The sequence below is a fragment of the Vipera ursinii genome (assembly GCF_947247035.1).
Source record: "Vipera ursinii genome assembly, chromosome: Z".
In the NCBI taxonomy this organism is placed as follows: Eukaryota; Metazoa; Chordata; class Lepidosauria; order Squamata; family Viperidae; genus Vipera; species Vipera ursinii.
In genome coordinates this window covers 18,341,082-18,360,044 of record NC_139517.1, presented here as the reverse complement: position 1 = coordinate 18,360,044, position 18,963 = coordinate 18,341,082, and the positions used below count along the sequence as shown (strand labels likewise).

The following is an 18,963-nucleotide window of genomic DNA, read 5'->3' as shown; positions in this document are numbered from 1 at the left end:
GTTGTGTTTGGTTCTTTGAACTTGGATGTAAAAAAGTGTTTAGCTATTTGCGACGGGTGAATATCCATAGATCGTGTAAGGCGAGGGTGGAAGTTCGTTCTCCCAGCTTTGTGGGTTGGTTTCCGAATGTTTCATTGCCAGACTAGGTAACATCTTCAACGGAGTTTAGGGAAGCTACTTAGCTACTTCTCCAAAAGAATGGATGTACCGATACCAATAGCAGGGCTTTTCAGCCATTGGTACGGGTACCACCTGTGGTACATTGGCACCTGGCAGGTGGTACGTGACCATCCTAGAAAAGTGGTAGCAGGGGAGGGGAATGAGCTGAACCGGTGGCAGCAACCGCACAAGCCTGAGGAAGAGATGGCTGGAGCTGCAGGGCTGTGAGGGCTCAGCGGAAGCGCCAGGATCAACACTTCCTCAGGGCTGTCAGGGCTCAGTGGAAGTGCCAGGATCAGCACCAGGCTCCAGCAGAAACTCAGCACTGATCCTGGCGCTTCTGCTGAGCCCAGAAGAAGCGCTGATCTGCTGGAAAGTTGCAGCATCTCCAGGGTCTTGTGATTTACATTCAGATGCTTGGCAACTGATTCATATTTATGGAGGTCACTGTCCCAGGGTCATGTGAAGTGACCAAAACCTGCTGCAACCACCCAGCAGAAGGGGGGGAAATAAAAACCAAACACACCCCACCCCACCCCCGCTGCCAATCCTAAAAAGAAATGCTAACAACAATGAAAACCTCGGACAAGAGGAAGAGTGCGGCCGGGCGGGCAGGCAGGTGTCTTGCTCGGCTGTGGCTTGGGGGGCACTTTTTCCAGTGCCATTGTTAACTTCGAACAGTCACTAAGCGAACTGTTGTAAGTCGAGGACTACCTTTACTTCATCACTTTTTTCCTTTTTTTTTTTTTTGGTTATCAAGTTTTTGAAACCTTGCTAGGCAACTGGTGTTACTCAGATGTTGCCATATCCTAAAAGTGGTACAATGGGTGAAAAGATTGAAAAGCCCTGCCGATAGGATCCCAGGTCCAATAGCCAAGAGCAAGCAAGCAAAATAAAAGTCATGGCTCCTGGTGAATTCTTAGCCATGCCCCTTAACTACAGGTGAAACTCGAAAAATTAGAATATCGTGCAAAAATTCATTTATTTCAGTAATGCAACTTAAAAGGGGAAACTAATATATGAGATAGACTCATTACATGCAAAGCAAGATAGTTCAAGCTGTGATTTGTCATAATTGTGATGATTATGGCCTACAGCTCATGAAAACCCCAAATCCACAATCTCAGAAAATTAGAATATTACATGCAATCAATAAAACAAGGAGTGTACATAGAACAATATCGGACCTCTGAAAAGTATAAGCATGCATATGTACTCAGTACTTGGTTTGGGCCCCTTTTGCAGCAATTATTGCTTCAATGCGGCGTGGCATGGAAGCTATCAGCCTGTGGCACTGCTGAGGTGTTATGGAAGACCAGGATGCTTCAATAGCGGCCTTCAGCTCTTCTGCATTGTTCGGTCTCATGTGTCTCATCTTTCTCTTGGCAATGCCCCATAGATTCTCTATGGGGTTCAGGTGAGGTGAGTTTGCTGGCCAATCAAGCACAGTAATCCCACAGTCATTGAACCAGGTTTTGGTGCTTTTGGCAGTGTGGGCAGGTGCCAAGTCCCGCTGGAAAATGAAGTAAGCATCCCCATAAAGCTCGTCTGCGGAAGGAAGCATGAAGTGCTCCAAAATCTCCTGGTAGACGGCTGTGTTGACCCTGGACTTAATGAAGCACAGTGGACCAACACCAGCAGATGACATGGCTCCCCAAATCAACACAGACTGTGGAAACGTCACACTGGACTTCAAGCATCTTGCAGTGTGTGCCTCTCCATTCTTCCTCCAGACTCTGGGTCCTTGGTTTCCAAATGAGATGCAAAAGTTGCTCTCATCAGAAAAGAGGACTTTGGACCACTGAGCAACAGACCAGGTCTTTCTTTAGCCCAGGTGAGACGCTTCTGACCTTGTTTGTTGTTCAGGAGCGGCTTGACAAAAGGAATATGACATTTGAAGCCCATGTCCAGGATCTGTCTGTGTGTGGTGGCTCTTGATGCACTGACTCCAGCCTCTACTCCTTGTGAAAGTCCCCAACACTTTTGAATGGCCTTTTCCTGACAATCCTCTCCAGGCTGCGGTCATCCCTGCTGCTTGTGCACCTTTTTCTTCCACAACTTTCTATTAATGTGCTTTGATACAGCACTTGGGGAACATCCAACTTCTTTTGCAAGTACCTTTTGAGGCTTTCCCTCCTTATGGAGGGTGTCAATGATGATTTTCTGTACAACTGTCAGGTCAGCAGTCTTCCCCATGATTGTGATTCCTACTGAAGCAGACTGAGAGACCATTTAAAGGCTCAGGAACCCTTTGCAGGTGTTATGGCTTAATTAGCTGATTAGAGTGGGACACTTTGAGCCTAGAATATTGCAGCTTTTCGCAATATTCTAATTTTCTGAGATTGTGGATTTGGGGTTTTCATGAGCTGTATGCCATAATCATCACAATTATGACAAATCACGGCTTGAACTATCTTGCTTTGCATGTAATGAGTCTATCTCATATATTAGTTTCCCCTTTTAAGTTGCATTACTGAAATAAATGAACTTTTGCACGATATTCTAATTTTTTGACTTTCCCCTGTAACTCTGGCTGACCAGTCGATGCTAATCAGCTGGTTTTGAATCATAAAGGTGCCTCCTGAGACATAACAGACTTCTGATGAGTTGCATGCAGCAAATTGCTAGAAACTGGAATTTAGGATTTGTCCTAGAACAGTAGCTTTAGCTAAGGAGCGATAGTCCTTTTACAAGGATTCCTTGTTTTGCTGGGCTGGACTTCTTTCACAAGGGGTAATTGATGGAGCTTCTTCTAACTAACTCTTTGATACATCTGATTACTCCTATTTTGCTGGACCTTTTCTGAATTTGAGATCAAACAAGGAATAAATGCTTCATTGTAGCTGGCAATAAATCTGATGCGGAGTTGATTCCAGATGGTTGCAAGCTGCCTCGATTTAGGGCCCAGCTAAATGCCCATAATATGTATTGTCTTAGCTCTGGTACCATCTTTTCTTTGTCAGTCTATAGCTGGAGTGGGCAACATGATACTTAGGCAATGTGAAGCTCCTGTTTGCAGCCCATGAACCCATTTTAAATGCATGTTTGAATTTTTGAAATGTGATTTCTTGGAGGAAAGCATAGAAGTCCTGTGCAAATATCTAGAGTAATTGCAACACAAACACACACACACACAAATCTCTCTCACACACAAACTACAAGACCTAGTGGTCCCAGATAACCAAAAAGCTGCCCACTACTGGTTGAAGTATATCCATGCTCCACTTTTTTCAAAAGTGCGCCGATTTTCATCCAAATTCTGGAGACACCGCTACTCTTGGTAAAACAAGTTGCAAGGCAGAATAATATTAGTGTTTTGTTTGATTGCGAAGCCCCTCCCTCTACTTATGACCTCAGTGGAGCCCAACATTTCTGTCGCTGAGTGAGACAAGTTGTTTGTTTTGCCCCATTTTACAACCTTTCTTGCCAGTTGTGAAGTGAATCATTGCAGCTGTGAAGTTAGTAACATGATGGTTAAGTGAATCTAGCTTCCCCATTGACTTTGCTTGTCAGAAGGTTGCAAAAGGTGATTACATGAACCTGGGACGCTGCAGCTGTCGGTGATAGGAGCCAATTGCCAAAAATTGCCAAGCACCCAAATTTTGATCTCACGTCCGTGGTCCTGCTACAACGGTTGTGTGAAAAATGGTCCTAATTCACTTTTTCTCCCAGTGCTGTTGTAACTTCAACTTCATTAAATGAATTGTAAGTTGAAAACTACCTGTATATCGTCCCCCTTTCCTACCAGAGGGAGACACAGAAGCAACTGCAAGTGCCAAAAAGATGATAATCAAGAACACACGTTTAGCCAGATAAAGCTTCTTCAGATCAAACAATGTAACAAAGCTTGGTTTCCTTTTATATTTTTGTTGCATTTATGATTGGGATTATGTGCGGATTGGAAGGTGGTAATTTTAATTCCAGAGCTGAAAACATAATGCCATTCATTCTCCAAAATTTGGACAGCTATTATTTTTTTAAAAAATCTTCTTTAGCTATAAAAGTCCTTGGCAGCAGAAAGCGAGAGAAAGGCGGCTTAGAAGACCACGTTTCTGTTTCCTGCTATTAATGTTCTTGCCAATCTTTAATTACTCGTATGAGTAATATTAAAATGCCTCCCAGCTGCACTTCAAAGATACGTGGCTTACTACATGATCTCGGGTCTGGATGGGGAGGAACAGGCTTCGGCTCAATCCCGACAAGACCGAGTGGTTGTACGTTCCGGCATCTCGGGAAATTCAGTCCATTCCATCTTTAACCATGGGGGGGTGAGGTGTTACCCCCCCATAGATAGGGCTTGCAACTTGGGTGTCCTCCTGGACTCACAGCTCAGTTTGGAAGACCATGTAGGAGCTGTGATCAGGGGGGCTTTTGCCCAGGTTCACCTGGTGCGCCAGTTGCGACCCTATCTGGACTGGGATGCCCTGCGTACAGTCACTCATGCGCTCATGACTTCTCGTATAGACTACTGCAATGCTCTGTACATGGGTCTGCCCTTGAGGACCACTTGGAGGCTTCAGCTGGTGCAGAATGCGGCCGCGTGAGTTGTGATGGGGGTCTCCCGATACTCCCATGTAACCCCTCTTCTCCGCAAGCTGCATTGGCTTCCAGTTGCCCTCTGGGTGAGATTCAAGGTGCTGGTGATTACCTATAAAGCTCTAAATGGCATGGGTCCGGATTACTTACGGGAGCACCTGCTGCCGGCGTCATCTTCCCTTCGTCCTGTGTGCTCCCACAGAGAGGGCCTCCTCAGGGTGCCGTCGGTCAGAGAGTGTCGGCTTGCAGCCCCCAGGGGGAGGGCGTTCTCTGTGGGCGCACCAGACCTTTGGAATCAATTACCGGTTGAGCTCCGGATGGCTCCCGACCTTCGCTCTTTCCGCCATGATCTGAAAACCTATTTATTTGAACAGGCCGGCCTGGTTTAAGGGTTTGGGGTATTTTTAATTATTTATTGTTAGGGCTTAATTAATTTAATCTTACTTTTAACTTTTGTATGTAATGCTTTTATTGCCCTGTACATTGCGCTGAGTCCTTCAGGAGAAGGGCGGTATAGAAATTCAATTAAAAATAAATAAATAAATTTCATGCTCACTGTGTAGATGAAGCCTGAGTTTTGCAAGGCAATACCTTCCTACCATGTGAATTGTTCTCTGCTTTTGAAATGACACCGACGTCAGCCTCAAACTCCTCGGCCGCAAAGGAGAAATTTAGACAACTAAGACAAGAATTTGGCTGAGCAAGGGGGAGCAACATCCAATTTTGCCACCTTATTTTTGCCATGGCTGTTAAGCAAATTGTGGTTTTTAAGTGACTCTGGCTTGCCCCCATTGACTTGGGTTTGTCAGAAACCAGCTGGGAAGGTCACACGTGACAATCACATGGCTCCCTTGCTATTACTATTTTATCAGCTGATAATGTATAATACAAAAATACAGCACCCACGCGATCATGTGATCAAAATTTGGGTGCTTGGCAACCGGCATATATTTATGATGGTTTTAGCATTTGGGAATCATGTGAACAAAGCAATCACGACTCCTGAATGCTAAAACCGTCATAAATATATGCCGGTTGCCAAGCACCCAAATTTTGATCATGCGGGTGCTGTGATGTCGTAAGTGCAAGGAATGGTTGGTTGTTTAGTCACTGGTCCGAGTGCTACTGTAACTTCAACGGTCCCTAAGCGAGTAGTTTTAAAGTCAAAGATTACCTGTAATCCACAAAGGAGATCAATCCAACACCGGATGAGAATTCAAATTTGACTTAAAAGTTGTATTAAACCTTAATATCATTACTGCCAATGTAAATAACAGTCTTCAACTTGATCACATTAAACCCTTCAGTTTGGTGGACTCTTAAAGGGACCTGGGGAGTGACATGTGAATTGAGAGCATCAGGTTATGCTCTCCTGGCACAAACCTTTCCCTAGAGCCTGACGTAAGAGTGTAGGAGTGGTTTTACTCTTCAGCAGTTTGTGAGAATTAAGTTATAACGCACATCGAAGCCTGACCGTCTTTCAAAACAGGAGTGCGAAGAAATGCCATTTCTTCTTGTAACACGGAGTGTTAGAGCCCAGAGAAGCATTCACATGGGACATTGTCAGAGGAGAACTGGAAGGATACAAATGGAGTTGAGGTTGACTATTGTCCTCAACAGGCTGAAGATGACCTGACCCAGAGAGTATTCTTCCGGAAGTACACCTGTTCAAAGGACCATGGTTGCTATCACGCCATGCCAGCTGCAAGATGGTCTAGTGAGCAATGGGTTCACATGCCTTTTAAGGATTTAGGTCTAACACTTGGATTTTGTGGTTGTCGGTACACTCAAAAGTTGATATGAATGAGGTCAGCAGTTTTCCTAGCGATTCAGCCATCAGTTCTTCCTGCCACTAGGTAGGATGTGATGAGATAAGAGGAAGATGGCTGGGCTGGTTGGGTTTATTTGTTGAGCGTGGTGAAAAACTATTTCTCAGTCCCGGCCTAGCCTATAGATGTGATGCTGTGCTCCCCGTTCACTTGCAGACACTTCAAACACGAAGGCCACACACAGTAGCAATTCCTGAGTTTCTTGATCCCGCAAAACCTGTTTGGAAACGAGAACAACAGTTTTTATTGGCAGAGATCCCCAGTTGGCTCATGAAACAAATCAACCCGTAACACTGAGCAGATGCATCTAACCTCCTAACCCCACTTTCCAGGGAAATTAACACAACAGAAGAAGTACAGGTAAGTCCTCGACTTACAACCGTTTGTTTAGTGACCGTTCGAAGTTACAATGGCACCGAAAAAAAGTAACTTAATCCGTTTTCACACTCAGCGCCCATTGTACCATCCCCATGGTCATGTGATCAAAATTTGGGCGCTTGGCAGCTGGCATGTACTTATGACAGTTGAACTGTTCTATGGTCATGTGGCCACTGTAACCTTCCCAGATGGCTTCCGACAAGCAAAGCCTATGGGGGGAAAACAGATTCGCTTAATGACTGCATAATTCCCTTAACCCTGTTAGAAAAAGGTCGTAAAACAAAGCAAAACTCACTTAACAGCTGCTTTGCTAAGCCTAAAATGTTAGGCTTAGTGGTGGTTGTAAAAGGAGGACTACTTGTAATGTCAAGGCCTCTGGTGTCTCTTTTATGGTAAGGTAAAGGTAAAGGTTCCCCCGCACATGCGTGCTAGTCGTTTCCAACTCTAGGGGCTGGTACTCATCTCCGTTTCAAAGCCGAAGAGCCAGCGCTTGTCCGAGGACATCTCCGTGGTCATGTGGCCGGCATGACTGGACGCCAAAGACGCACGGAATGCTGTTACCTTCCCACCAGAGTGGTCCCTATTTTTCTACTTGCATTTTTACGTGCTTTCGAACTGCTAGGTTGACAGAAGCTGTAACGAGTAACAGGCGCTCACTCTGTTACGCGGCACTCGGGATTCGACCCGCCAAACTGCCGACCTTCTGATCGACAAGCTCAGCGTCCTAACCCACTGAGCCACCGCGTCCCTTTTATGGTAGGGAGTATTTTATTTCATTTTTTTATTTTAATCCCATTTATATCCCGCCCTTCTCCGAAGACTCAGGGCGGCTTACAATCTAAGCACAAATCGATGTGCTTAGCAATAGCCTTCATTCTATGTATATGCCTGCTTATTAGGGCTTCCCCCCCACCAAGCGGCATTATTACAAAGTCAGCTTATTGCCCCCCAACAATCTGGGTCCTAGCCGCTGAAACCCTACTTAATTGTGGGGGCTACTCTTGGCATTTCCTTCCCCTTCTCTAACATGTGTTTCCTAATTAGCTGATGCATTGTAGCATTCCACTACAGATAGTCCTCGACTTACGACCACCCCTGAGCCCAAAATTTATGTTGAGACATTGTTTAAGTGAGCTTTGCCCCATTTTAATATGTTTCTAGCAATAGAAAGTGAATCACTGCAGTTGTTTAAGTTAGGCTGCTGGGATTGGGTAAGTCTAGTTTAATGCAGAGAAGGACGAGGGGGGACATGGTAGCAATGTTCCGATATCTCAGGGGCTGCTACAAAGAAGAGGGAGCCAAGCTATTCTCCAAAGCACCTGAAAGCAGGACAAGAAGCAACGGATGGAAACTAGTCAAGGAGAGAAGCAACCTAGAACTAAGGAGAAACTTCCTGACAGTTAGAACAATTAACCAGTGGAACAACCTGCCTCCAGAAGTGGTGAATGCTCCAACACTGGAAGTTTTTAAGAGGAGACTGGACAGCCACTTGTCTGAAATGGTATAGGGCAGGGGTGTCAAACTCAATTTCATTCAGGGCCACATCAGCATTGCAGTTGCCCTCAAGGGGCTGGGTGGGTGTGGCCTGGGTGGGCGTGGCCAACTGGGTGGGCGTGGCTAGAGTGCATATGGCCTACTGGGTGGGCGTGGCCAGCTCTACATCGTTCGCATCAAGGGTGCCTATGGGGGCCTGGGCAGGAGTGGGACAGATCTGAGGGTCTCTGGCAGAAGGAGGGTCTCTGGGCCAGGGCCAAATCAGTGGGGGCCGTTCCCTTATTGTTTCCAGGATGGCTTCGCGGGCCACATGAAACCACTTCACGGGCCGTATCTGGCCCCCGGGCCTTGTGTTTGACATGTCTGGTATAGGGCTTCCTGCCTGAGTAGGGGGTTGGACTAGATGACCTCCAAGGTCCCTTCCAACTTTTATTATTATTATTATATAACTTTTATTCATTAAACTTGAAACTCAGTCAAGTGAACACTCAAATTGACTGGCACTAATGGTTGACACGGGTTGCTGCCAGCATGCTAGGTATCAACCAGGTATCTCCTTAAAATGCAAGATGTTCCGAGTAGCGCAGTTTTTTGTAGCTTTGCTGGAGGTTGTTGTTGTTGTTGTTATTATTATTATTGTAACATGGTTGTTAAGTGAATCCTGCTTCCCCAGAAGGTCACAAAAGCTGTTCACATGAGCCCAGGATACTGCAACCATCACAAATGTGAGCCAGTTGCCAAGCATCCAAATTTTGATCACATGACTGTGGGGATGCTGCAACAGTCGTTAAGTCTGAAAAACGGTCAGGTGTCACTTTTTTCAATGCTGCTGTAATTCTGAAGGGTCACTAAACAAACTGTTTGTAAGTTGAGGACTACCTGTATTTTATTAACTATTAACCAATTTATTAACTATTAACCAATTAAATCTGTGTATTATGCATAAATATGACCATTCTAGAGGCCATGCTTTGGGATCAATTGTTCCTGGGACCACTTACTGTCTTCTCGATGCTTTCAAGGTGGAACCTGGCACAGTCACCAGCATCAAAATAAAACAGATTGAAAATGCACATTTTAACATCTCAATGTTACCAAATCTCACTGAATTTGGGGAGGGATCTTACATATCGGTGATCCTGTGATTTCAATTTATAAAATGTAAATTAGTAATCCTCCAGGCATCCCTGGGAGGATCATGTTGCTGAATCTTTATGTCAGAGCTTTTCAACCAGTGGTACATTGGCACCTGGCAGGTGGTACGCGTCCATCCTAGAAAAGTGGTAGCGGGGGGAGGGGAATGAGCTGAACTGGTGGCAGCACCACACAAGCCTGAGCGAGAGACGGCTGGAGCTGCAGGGCTGTCAGGGCTCAGCGGAAGCGTCAGGATCAGCGCCATGCTCCAGCTGGAGCTCGGTGCTGATCCTGGCGCTTCTGAGCCCAGAAGAAGCGCCGATCAGCTGGAATGTTGCAGCATCTCCAGGGTCTTGTGATTTACATTCAGATGTTTGGCAACTGATTCATATTTATGACGGTCACAGTGTCCCAGGGTCATGTGAAGTCACCAAACCTGCTGCAACCACCCAGCAGAGGGGGGGGAATAAAAACCAAACACCCCCCACCCCACCCCCGCTGCCAGTCCTCAACAGAAATGCTCACAACAATGAAAACCTCGGACAGGAGGAAGCTGTGGCTTGGGGGGCACGTTTTTCAGTGCCATTGTAACTTCGAACAGTCACTAAGTGAACTGTTGTAAGTTGAGGACTACCTGTACTTCATCACTTTTTTCCTTTTTTTTGTCATCAAGTTTTTGACACATTGCTAGGTGACTGGTGGTAATCAGATGTTGCCATATCCTAAAAGTGGTACAATGGGTGAAAAGGTTGAAAAGCTCTGCTTTATGTGACCGTCCTCACAAACACTTTCAATGATGATGGAGAAAGTCATATTAAAAAAGGCTGGAAACTTGATATTTTCAATGGCGCATGTGTGAATCACAACAGGCAGCACCACCTTAAAAAAGGCACAACCTTCTCAACCCAGGTGTCTACGGAGATTCTCAGTTATCCAGGTCATACCGGTAGTTATCCCAACGGTGCTTTTTCACGAGGCAAGTGGACTTCCTTGTTTTACTTTGAAGACGTTTCGCTTCTCATCCAAGGAGCTTCTTCACTGTTTTTCTTTTTTTCTTTTTGAAGACCATCCAGTCAGAGCTGAAGAAGCTTCTTGGGTGAGAAGCGAAATGTCTTCAAAGAAAAAACAAGAGAGTCCAGTCGCCTCGTGTGAAAGCACCTTTGGGGTTGTTCAACCCAGGATGCCTCTCGGGCAGTAAATGGAACTGATAATTTGAGGTTTTTATATAAGCATATAAAATATCTTTCTATCTGCTCAATTAAGTCAGGGACATATTTAAAACAACAAAACATTTAATGACTATTCTCCCTATTTAATTGATGAAACGTCCCCGACGTAGCCTTAATTGCACCTTACTCATTTTGAGATGCTTGGGAAAGAAGGGATCAGATAATCAGATAGTAAGTACTCCATAAAAACCAACAGGAAGAAGAGGTTCAGTAACCGGTTTAACTTGCCTGGCCCTCCCAGAGAAGGAACTGGCAAAACTTTTGTTTCACGCTTAAACAGGCTCCCAAAGAAGCCGTAGCAATTTTGTAAAACTGTTTACACTAAGTTGGTGCTTCTCAACCATGGCAACTTTAAGATGTGGACTCAGAATTCCCCAGCCATCGTATGTCATAAAGTTAGCAAGGTAGAGAAACATTGAACTAAGTCCATCGAGAACTAGAAACTGGAGTAAAACTGAGGTTTGGGCCAAAAAAAATTTCTGTCTCCACATTGCTTCCCTATGGAAGTATAGTTTTGACTTTAAAATTCTTTTCTTACCCTCCCCGTAATTTCTTTCCCTATGAAATACCTGCAGGATAGTGAAATTTTCAAGCACGCTATCCATCATTGGTTTTTCTGGCAATGTTCGTAGTTTGCGAATAAAATTAATGAGGTACTCGCAGAGTGGCGAACGTTGCATACGGAAAACAAAGCGGCCATCTTCCCAGTGGGGGGGCTCGGCTGTCTGGGGAATCAAGTGGATGAAATGGAACAGGTAATCGGAAAGTAAGACAGATCAGAGACAAGCCCCAAACTTACAACCACACGTGCATGCTTTCAGCAATCTATTTATTTTTTTAAAAAGATTTTTTTGTTATCCCATCATTATTACTTTTAGGTATAAGCAATTCAAGCCAGCGAACATATATAAAACTTTCCTCCTCCTATTTTCTCCACAAAAACCCACTGTGAAGTGGGTTGGGCTGAGAGAGAGTGACTGTTGCAAAGTCACCCAGCCGGTTTTCATGTCTAAGCTGGGACTAGAACTCCCAGTCTCCTGGAGATTGGCCCCATATTACCCAGATGGCTTTTGTGCCGAAAGTGGGATTAGAACTCATAGTCTCCTGTTGATCGGCCCAAAAATTATCCAGCTGGCTTTTATGCCTAATGTCAGACAAGAACTCTCAATCTCCTGGTTTCCAGGCCAACATCTTAATCACTACTTCCAAAACTGGTATATTTTACGAAAGTAACATGAGATTTAATATTCTAAATGAAAAACAAATACAGGCAAATTTCATTGACAACAGGGACACTTTTTTTGAAAAAAAATCCAATAACACCCCCCCCAGTTCTTTTGCCTATCTCTCATCCAGATTTTTCCATCACTGTCTTAAATCACTTCAGCTTTACTTCCCCAAGCCTAATTTTATGAAGCCCAAATCTTTTGCTTCTACAGGCAAACGACACTAAAACATCTGATTTCGTGTTACTCGGCAAGATGTGTGGACTTCAACACCCGGAATTGGCAAGGCTGACTAGAGCATTTCGGGAGTTGAAGTCCACACATCTGAATGTTGCCCATTTTGAGAAACACTGCACTAATATCTGTAGATTAAAAAAAATAAAATATAAAAAATCTAGCACACCAAGGGGAAAGATTTTGGCCCATCCAGTTCTTGCTGTGGTAAGTTTTCTGCCAAAAAATAATCTGTAACATAAGGCCAAACTTGTTCTGCATTATTCCCCTGGAGTTCAATATACCTGCATACATATAGGGCCTAAAACTCTTAATAGTGGGCTTTGAGCTTAGTTTTTTTAAAGCAATACCTTTGCTCTGAAAGCCTTTCCTGTGCAAACCCAAAATGAATCTGTTCCTGGGGTTTTGCTTGCTTACGATGCAAAAAGAGATTATTATGTAGAAGTCATATTCAATACCAGGGCTGGTTTAAGTATGACACCCTAAAGCTAGCAACCACTATGGATTATAGTCTTGCTGGCTGGGGGATTATGGGAATTCAACTCCAGTACAAGTAAAGAACACACGAGTTAGAAAGACCGGCCTAGACCAAGACATTCGCAGTGTGAAAAGTAGCCGTAGTTTTGGTCTCCGTCCTGCAGATCTTGAAAGTTACCCTTGTCTCGAGAAGGATCGAGGAAGCCAAAAGGAATTACAAGGAGATCCTCAGAGGATTTCCTAGTGATTTTTCTCCTGTTGATTATTTCCCTCACTCTTCCTTTATCTTCTAAGATCAGGCAAGATGGAACTTTGTGTGGTCCCTCCAGACCACAATTCATTTTGCCAACACTGGAAGTCAGATTCCAAAAACCTGTAAAGTGCTACTTTGGATTCTGCCTCTAGCCCATGAACACAGAGAGAAAATCCCTGATCTCCATCTCTATTTATTTTAATTTTATTTTATTTATCTGTCAAACGAAAATTACAAATTCAAACGAGCAAAATGAAAAAAAAAACTAAAATGAAATTAGTGACAGGGATGATAGGCATGCTAGTGCATGTACGCACACCCCCTTAGGAAACTCTTAAATATTTTTATTTATTTTATTTTATTTATTTTATTTCCATTTATATCCCGCCCTTCTCCGAAGACTCAGGGCAGCTTACAAGCTTAGCAGTAGCCTTCATTCTATGTATATGCCTGCTTGTTAGGGCTTTCACACACACCCCAAGCGGCATTATTACAAAGTCAGCTTATTGCCCCCAACAATCTGGGTCCTCATTTTACCTACCTCGGAAGGATGGAAGGCTGAGTCAACCTTGAGCCTGGTGGGATGCGAACCTGCACTAATTGCAGGCAGCTGGTGTTACTTAAGGAGGCATTAGCCCACTGCTCCACCAAAGCAATATGGGGTGAGGTCCACAGAAGTTGATTAGAATTAAAACTGTGAAAGTTAATAGCTGAAACAACTGAATCGGATAAGATATTCCAGACTTTGACAATACTGTCTATCTCCTTCCATTTTTCTGCTGGAGAATGTCAAGTGTTTCCAAGGCTGAATAATGCTGTTCTGCTAACAGGCCAAATACAGTAGTCAGATTTGGAACAAGGCAGGTTTTTTTAGCATGGTTGCATGCAACAACCTTTAAATTCTATGGCTGGGTTTCTTAGCCATAAATTTACAACACTCTGCTCCCCGCATCCCACCCTGGCTTGACCCAGCATGGCCACCCTCATCTCTGCCCTCAGTCTCACAGCTCCTCCCTCACCACACCCACCTCCAGTTTTTCCACCACCTGTTTGCCAAACGAGCAGACTCTGGAGGTGCAACTGAGAGTCAGAGCCCGTGGGCCCTCGTATCGGCTGCTCACCCCATAGAAGGCCCCTCCTGTGCCTCCAGGTTCTTCTTCAAGGAGGGAAAAGCTTAGGTCAGCCTAGAGCAAGAGATTGGAAAAAGAGAATCAGAACTGTTTTTAACGACTGATGCAAGGGTGGGAAAAGATCAGTGAGTGTTATTCTCTAGAGCAGCAGTCCCCAACCTTTGGCCCGGCTGGGTGGGGGGGGGGGAGAAGGGAATTGGCCCATGCATGTGCGTACAGCTCGACTTGCACGAGTGATGGCATGTACGCACGCAGATCGAACTTGAGCAAGTGGCAAGCCCACTACTTGCAGAACTTGAGCTACATGCGTACGTACTCCAGCCAGCCACTCGTGTGACCCCATTCCGAATAGGTAGGGCCACAGCCTAGAGGTTGGGGACCCCTGCTCTAGAGTAGTGAAATGACATCCCCAGTTATTTAAGCAACGCATCTATTTATTTCTGAAGCTGGGAGCAAACAGCAGAGAAAAAGAAATTGCTCATCTTAATGGCCTTACTTATAATTTTCCTAGAATATACAGGTAATCCTCAATTTACAACCACAATTGGGACCAGAATTTCTATTGTTAAGCAAAGAGGTTGTTCAGTGAGTCGTGGCCAATTTTACAACCATTTTTGCAAGTTTTGTTAAGCGAATCATTGCAGTTACGTAACTCACAATCCAGCTTCCTCCATTGATTTTGCTTGTCGAAAGCTGGCTAGGAAGGTTGCAAATGGCAATCACATGATCCCGGGATACTGTAACAGTCATAAATGCCAGTTACCAACCATCTGAATTTTGATCACATGACCACGGAGCTGCTGCAACTGTCGTAAGGGTCAGTTGAAAATGGGTCATAAATCACTTTTTCCAGTGCTGTTTTAACTATGAACAGTCAATATTGTCTGGGACACTACACATCCTCTTCACAACCTGTTTTCCTTGTTACCTTCTGGGAGGAGGCTTCGTGGTATCTGCAGCAGAACATCTAGATTCGGTCACAGTTTCGTTCCATACAGTGTTAACCTTGTGAACTCTAAAGCTTCCTCCTTCCGTTATGTATTCAAGATGGACAGTGATTAATACTTATATGTTACTTATATGTAACGGTGTAGGTCTATATGTATGTTGTTTATAGTATGCTTAAATGTGTGTCATGTATGTGTACACTTGAGAGCAACTAAATTTCATTTTTATTGTGCCCACAGTAAAAAAATGACAATAAAGGTTATCTGTCTGTCTGTCTGTCTATCTATCTATCTATCTATCTATCTATCTATCTATCTATCTATCTATCTGTCATCTATCTGTCATCTATCCATAAACAGATGGTTGTAAGTTGAAGACTAGCTATATGGAAGGACAGCGTACACCCCAGAATCCAAATAAAGTGTAAATAAAAGAATAAATAAGAATTATTTTTGATTTGTATTGAGCACAAATGATAAATATCTAACAATACTACATTCAGCTGTTGTTGGTTTTAAAAATAATGATGTTGTTTTGAACATGAAGACGTGACCTGGAGCACTTTATGCTGCAAGCGGAAGTATGTGGCTGGGCAGGCAATATAAAGTTTTAATGCATCCAACAGTTCTAATATTTGCTCTTGATATAAAGCTGTCTAAAGTGACTTATAATTACACAGGGTCAGAATCCAAATATCTCCGCAACAGCTATATTGATAAAGCCTCCCTGTTTCTAATTTACTAGCTGTGAGAGAGTAAGACTTGAGGATTGCCACTCTCTGTAATTGAAAAGGGATTTGTACTGAGGTCAAACACCAACCAACAAGGAGCTCTTTAATTCATTAGCTTAGTTTTTGACTGCTACTGCTAAGCAACGTGTGTGTGTGTGTGTGTGTGTGTGTGTGTGTATTGCAGCAAGCCATACTGAGAGATGTGGGGTGACTCTTTTCAGATGTAGGTGGTCCTTGACTTACTACAGTTCACTAAGTGACCACTGAAAGTTACTACGGCACTGGAAAAAAGTGACTTAGGACTGTTCCTTCATACCTACAACCATCCCCATCGTCATGTGATCCAAGATTCAGATGCTTGGCAACTGACTCATATTTATGACAGTTGGAATGTCCTGAGGTCATGCGATCCCCTTGGGTGACCTTCTGACAAGCAAAGTCAGTGGGGAAGCCGGATTCACTTTACAACTGTGTTACTAATTTAACAACTGCGGTGATTCACTTAACAACTGTGCCAAGAAAGGTCGTAAAATGGGGCAAGGCTCACTGAACTGCTGTCACGCTTAGCAACAGAAATTTGGGCTCGAATGTGGTCTACCTACCGCATATTTATTTATTTTATTTATTTAATTAGGTTTCTATACCGCCCTATTCCCGAAGGACTCAGGGCGGTTTACGGGGCAATATTTAAAAGACTATATAAATTAAGATACAAATAGAATTAAAAAGAATTACATTAATAATAGCTCAACAATAAAACAATGTTAAAACTTAAAACTAAAAACCCCCTCAGTCCAGGCCAGATAGATCGAAAAGCCAGGTTTTCAGGTCCCGGCGAAACGAGCGCAGGTTGGGGGCAGTCTGGAGTTCCACAGGTAAATCATTCCATAGGGCAGGCGCGCCCACAGAGAATGCCCTCCCTCTGGGGATCACCCGCCGGCATTCCCTGACCAGCGGCACCCTAAGGAGGCCCTCCCTATGGGAGCACACAGGATGATGGGAAGTTGATGCCGGCAGCAGGTGTTCCCTTAGATAACCCGGACCCAAGCCATTTAGGGCTTTATAGGTCATCACCAACACCTTGAATCTCACCCGGAGGGCAACTGGAAGCCAATGCAGCTCGCGGAGGTGTTACACGGGAGTATCGGGAGACTCCCATCACAACTCGCGCGGCCGCATTCTGCACCATATGACCCAGCTACCCTCTCTGAACGTCTGAAACATGGATAAGCAACTTGCAAAGGTTTGAACTACAACTCCTACAAGTCCTTGCCACTAGCCATACTAATCAGAGCAGATGGGATTTAGACTGCTAAGCATCTGGAATACATCAGGTTAGTTGCGGACTCCACTCCAAATCTTATCTACTGACCCCTGCAACCTGGTTCTTGATACCAACCAAACACACGGTTTCCTGCGAGCATTGATCATAAGTTTGTTTCCCAGCACAGCCTGCTTGCATTCCTGATGATTTGGGGCAGGGGTCTTCAAACTTGGCCCTTTTATGACTCGTGGACTTCAGTTCCCAGAATTCCTCAGCCAGGCACTGAAGTCCACAAGTCATAAAAGGGCCAAGTTTGAAGACCCTTGATTTGGGGATTCAATGAGTAGAAGAGTTCTTACCCAGAATTTAACCAGGAAGAAAGCATGAGGAGGCCCTTGATCATACAGATCTCGCAGTCCACCTCCCTTCTCTGGAAATTTGTCATAGATCTGGCGTACGTCCACCATCTCCAGGGGTGGCTCAGAGGTGGGTGTTGGGTCAATGTGAACGAAACGATGCTGCTGCTTACACTATGGAGAAGAGAAAGCCAAGTCAGGGCTGCATCATCTCACAAACCATTTTCTGGAGCTCTTGGGAACTTGTTGAGAGGCAGGCAAACCGTACCAGAAAGTGTGTCCCCTCTGTATACAAAGATGCAATGGAGAACAAAGATACTGTTTACTGGTAGAGCATTAGGCTAGTGCAAGATTGGGACTATCCTGATGTATGGCAGACCTTATACACGGTCACTCAGCAATTTCAAGATCTGCATACAATGGCATCTCCCTGATAGACTGTCATTAATAGGCATAGCCTTTCCAACTTGGAACTCCTCAGACATCCTGGATTGAACTTCCAGTGTAATTAAGTTGTTTTTTTAAAAAATCCCATTTATATCCCGCCCTTCTCCGAAGACTCAGGGCGGCTTACAAGCTTAGCAGTAGCCTTCATTCTATGTATATGCCTGCTTATTAGGGCTTTCACACACACCCCAAGCGGCATTATTACAAAGTCAGCTTAATTGCCCCCAACAATCTGGGTCCTCATTTTACCTACCTCGGAAGGATGGAAGGCTGAGTCAACCTTGAGCCTGGTGGGACTCGAACCTGCACTAATGGCAGGCAGCTGGTGTTACTTAAGGAGGCATTAGCCCACTGCTCCACCAAGTGGGCATGAGATAGATGAAATGTTTTTTTTCCCCAGATAAATTTGCTGAATCAGCAATGATAGATAGATAGATAGATAGATAGATAGATAGATAGATAGATAGATAGATAGATAGATAGATAGATAGAGGCTGAGAGTCAGAAGTCTGCACCTTGGATTTGTATCTGTATGAATCCAGCTGCTTTTGTTTGAAATCCATGTTTTCAGACCTTAGTGCAGAGTTTCTCAACCTCAGCAACTTGAAGATATGTGGACTTCAACTCCCAGAATTCCCTAGCCAATGTGGAATTCTAGGAGTTGAAGTCCACATGTCTCCAAGTTGCCAAGATAGAGAAACATTGCCTTAATATGTTGGGTGAGACCAACTATTTATGATGCATTTGATAAATCATGGTTAAGCAAATGATGCTTAGCATAACATATAAATACATTTACCTACTATTACCTAGAGCTAAGCTAACATTTTTCCTTCCAAACTTCCTGCCAAATTTAAGAGAGTTAGGTTTTACCCCGTACAATTTTTCAGGTTTGACCTCCAGATGGTAATGGACCTGCTAGCATCTTAAAGATAAAACTCGATCTTTACTTCATCTGGTTGTTTTACCTTTATTCCCAATCCATTCCAACTGATCGTGATAACCTATCTTTCCTCCATGAAGTCTATCCTGTTTATCCAGTCTTTTCTGGATGAAGCAAAGAATAATTTTTTGTTCTTATTATTCTCTTAATAACTCTGGAGCATTTGGTAGAAAGACTTGTTACTATCCCAAATCGG

At 44.1% G+C, this 18,963-nt stretch overlaps 1 protein-coding gene across 4 annotated transcripts in view; it reads right to left on the bottom strand.

The window, feature by feature from the left end:
* Positions 1 to 5,961: 5,961 nt before the first annotated feature.
* The window catches only part of TEAD2 (TEA domain transcription factor 2), a 28,698-nt gene continuing 15,696 nt past the window's right edge, over positions 5,962 to 18,963 (bottom strand). For 3 of the 4 annotated variants that reach the window (XM_083376598.1, XM_083376596.1, XM_083376597.1), the window contains 4 exons: positions 17,381 to 17,551; positions 13,978 to 14,133; positions 11,329 to 11,484; positions 5,962 to 6,741 (listed from right to left, as the gene is read on the bottom strand). In XM_083376598.1, coding sequence (XP_083232724.1) covers positions 6,628 to 6,741; positions 11,329 to 11,484; positions 13,978 to 14,133; positions 17,381 to 17,551 — 597 coding nt within the window. In that variant the 3' untranslated portion in view covers positions 5,962 to 6,627. The remainder of the gene's footprint in view (positions 6,742 to 11,328; positions 11,485 to 13,977; positions 14,134 to 17,380; positions 17,552 to 18,963) is intronic. The other variant, XM_083376599.1, reaches the window with a different exon arrangement.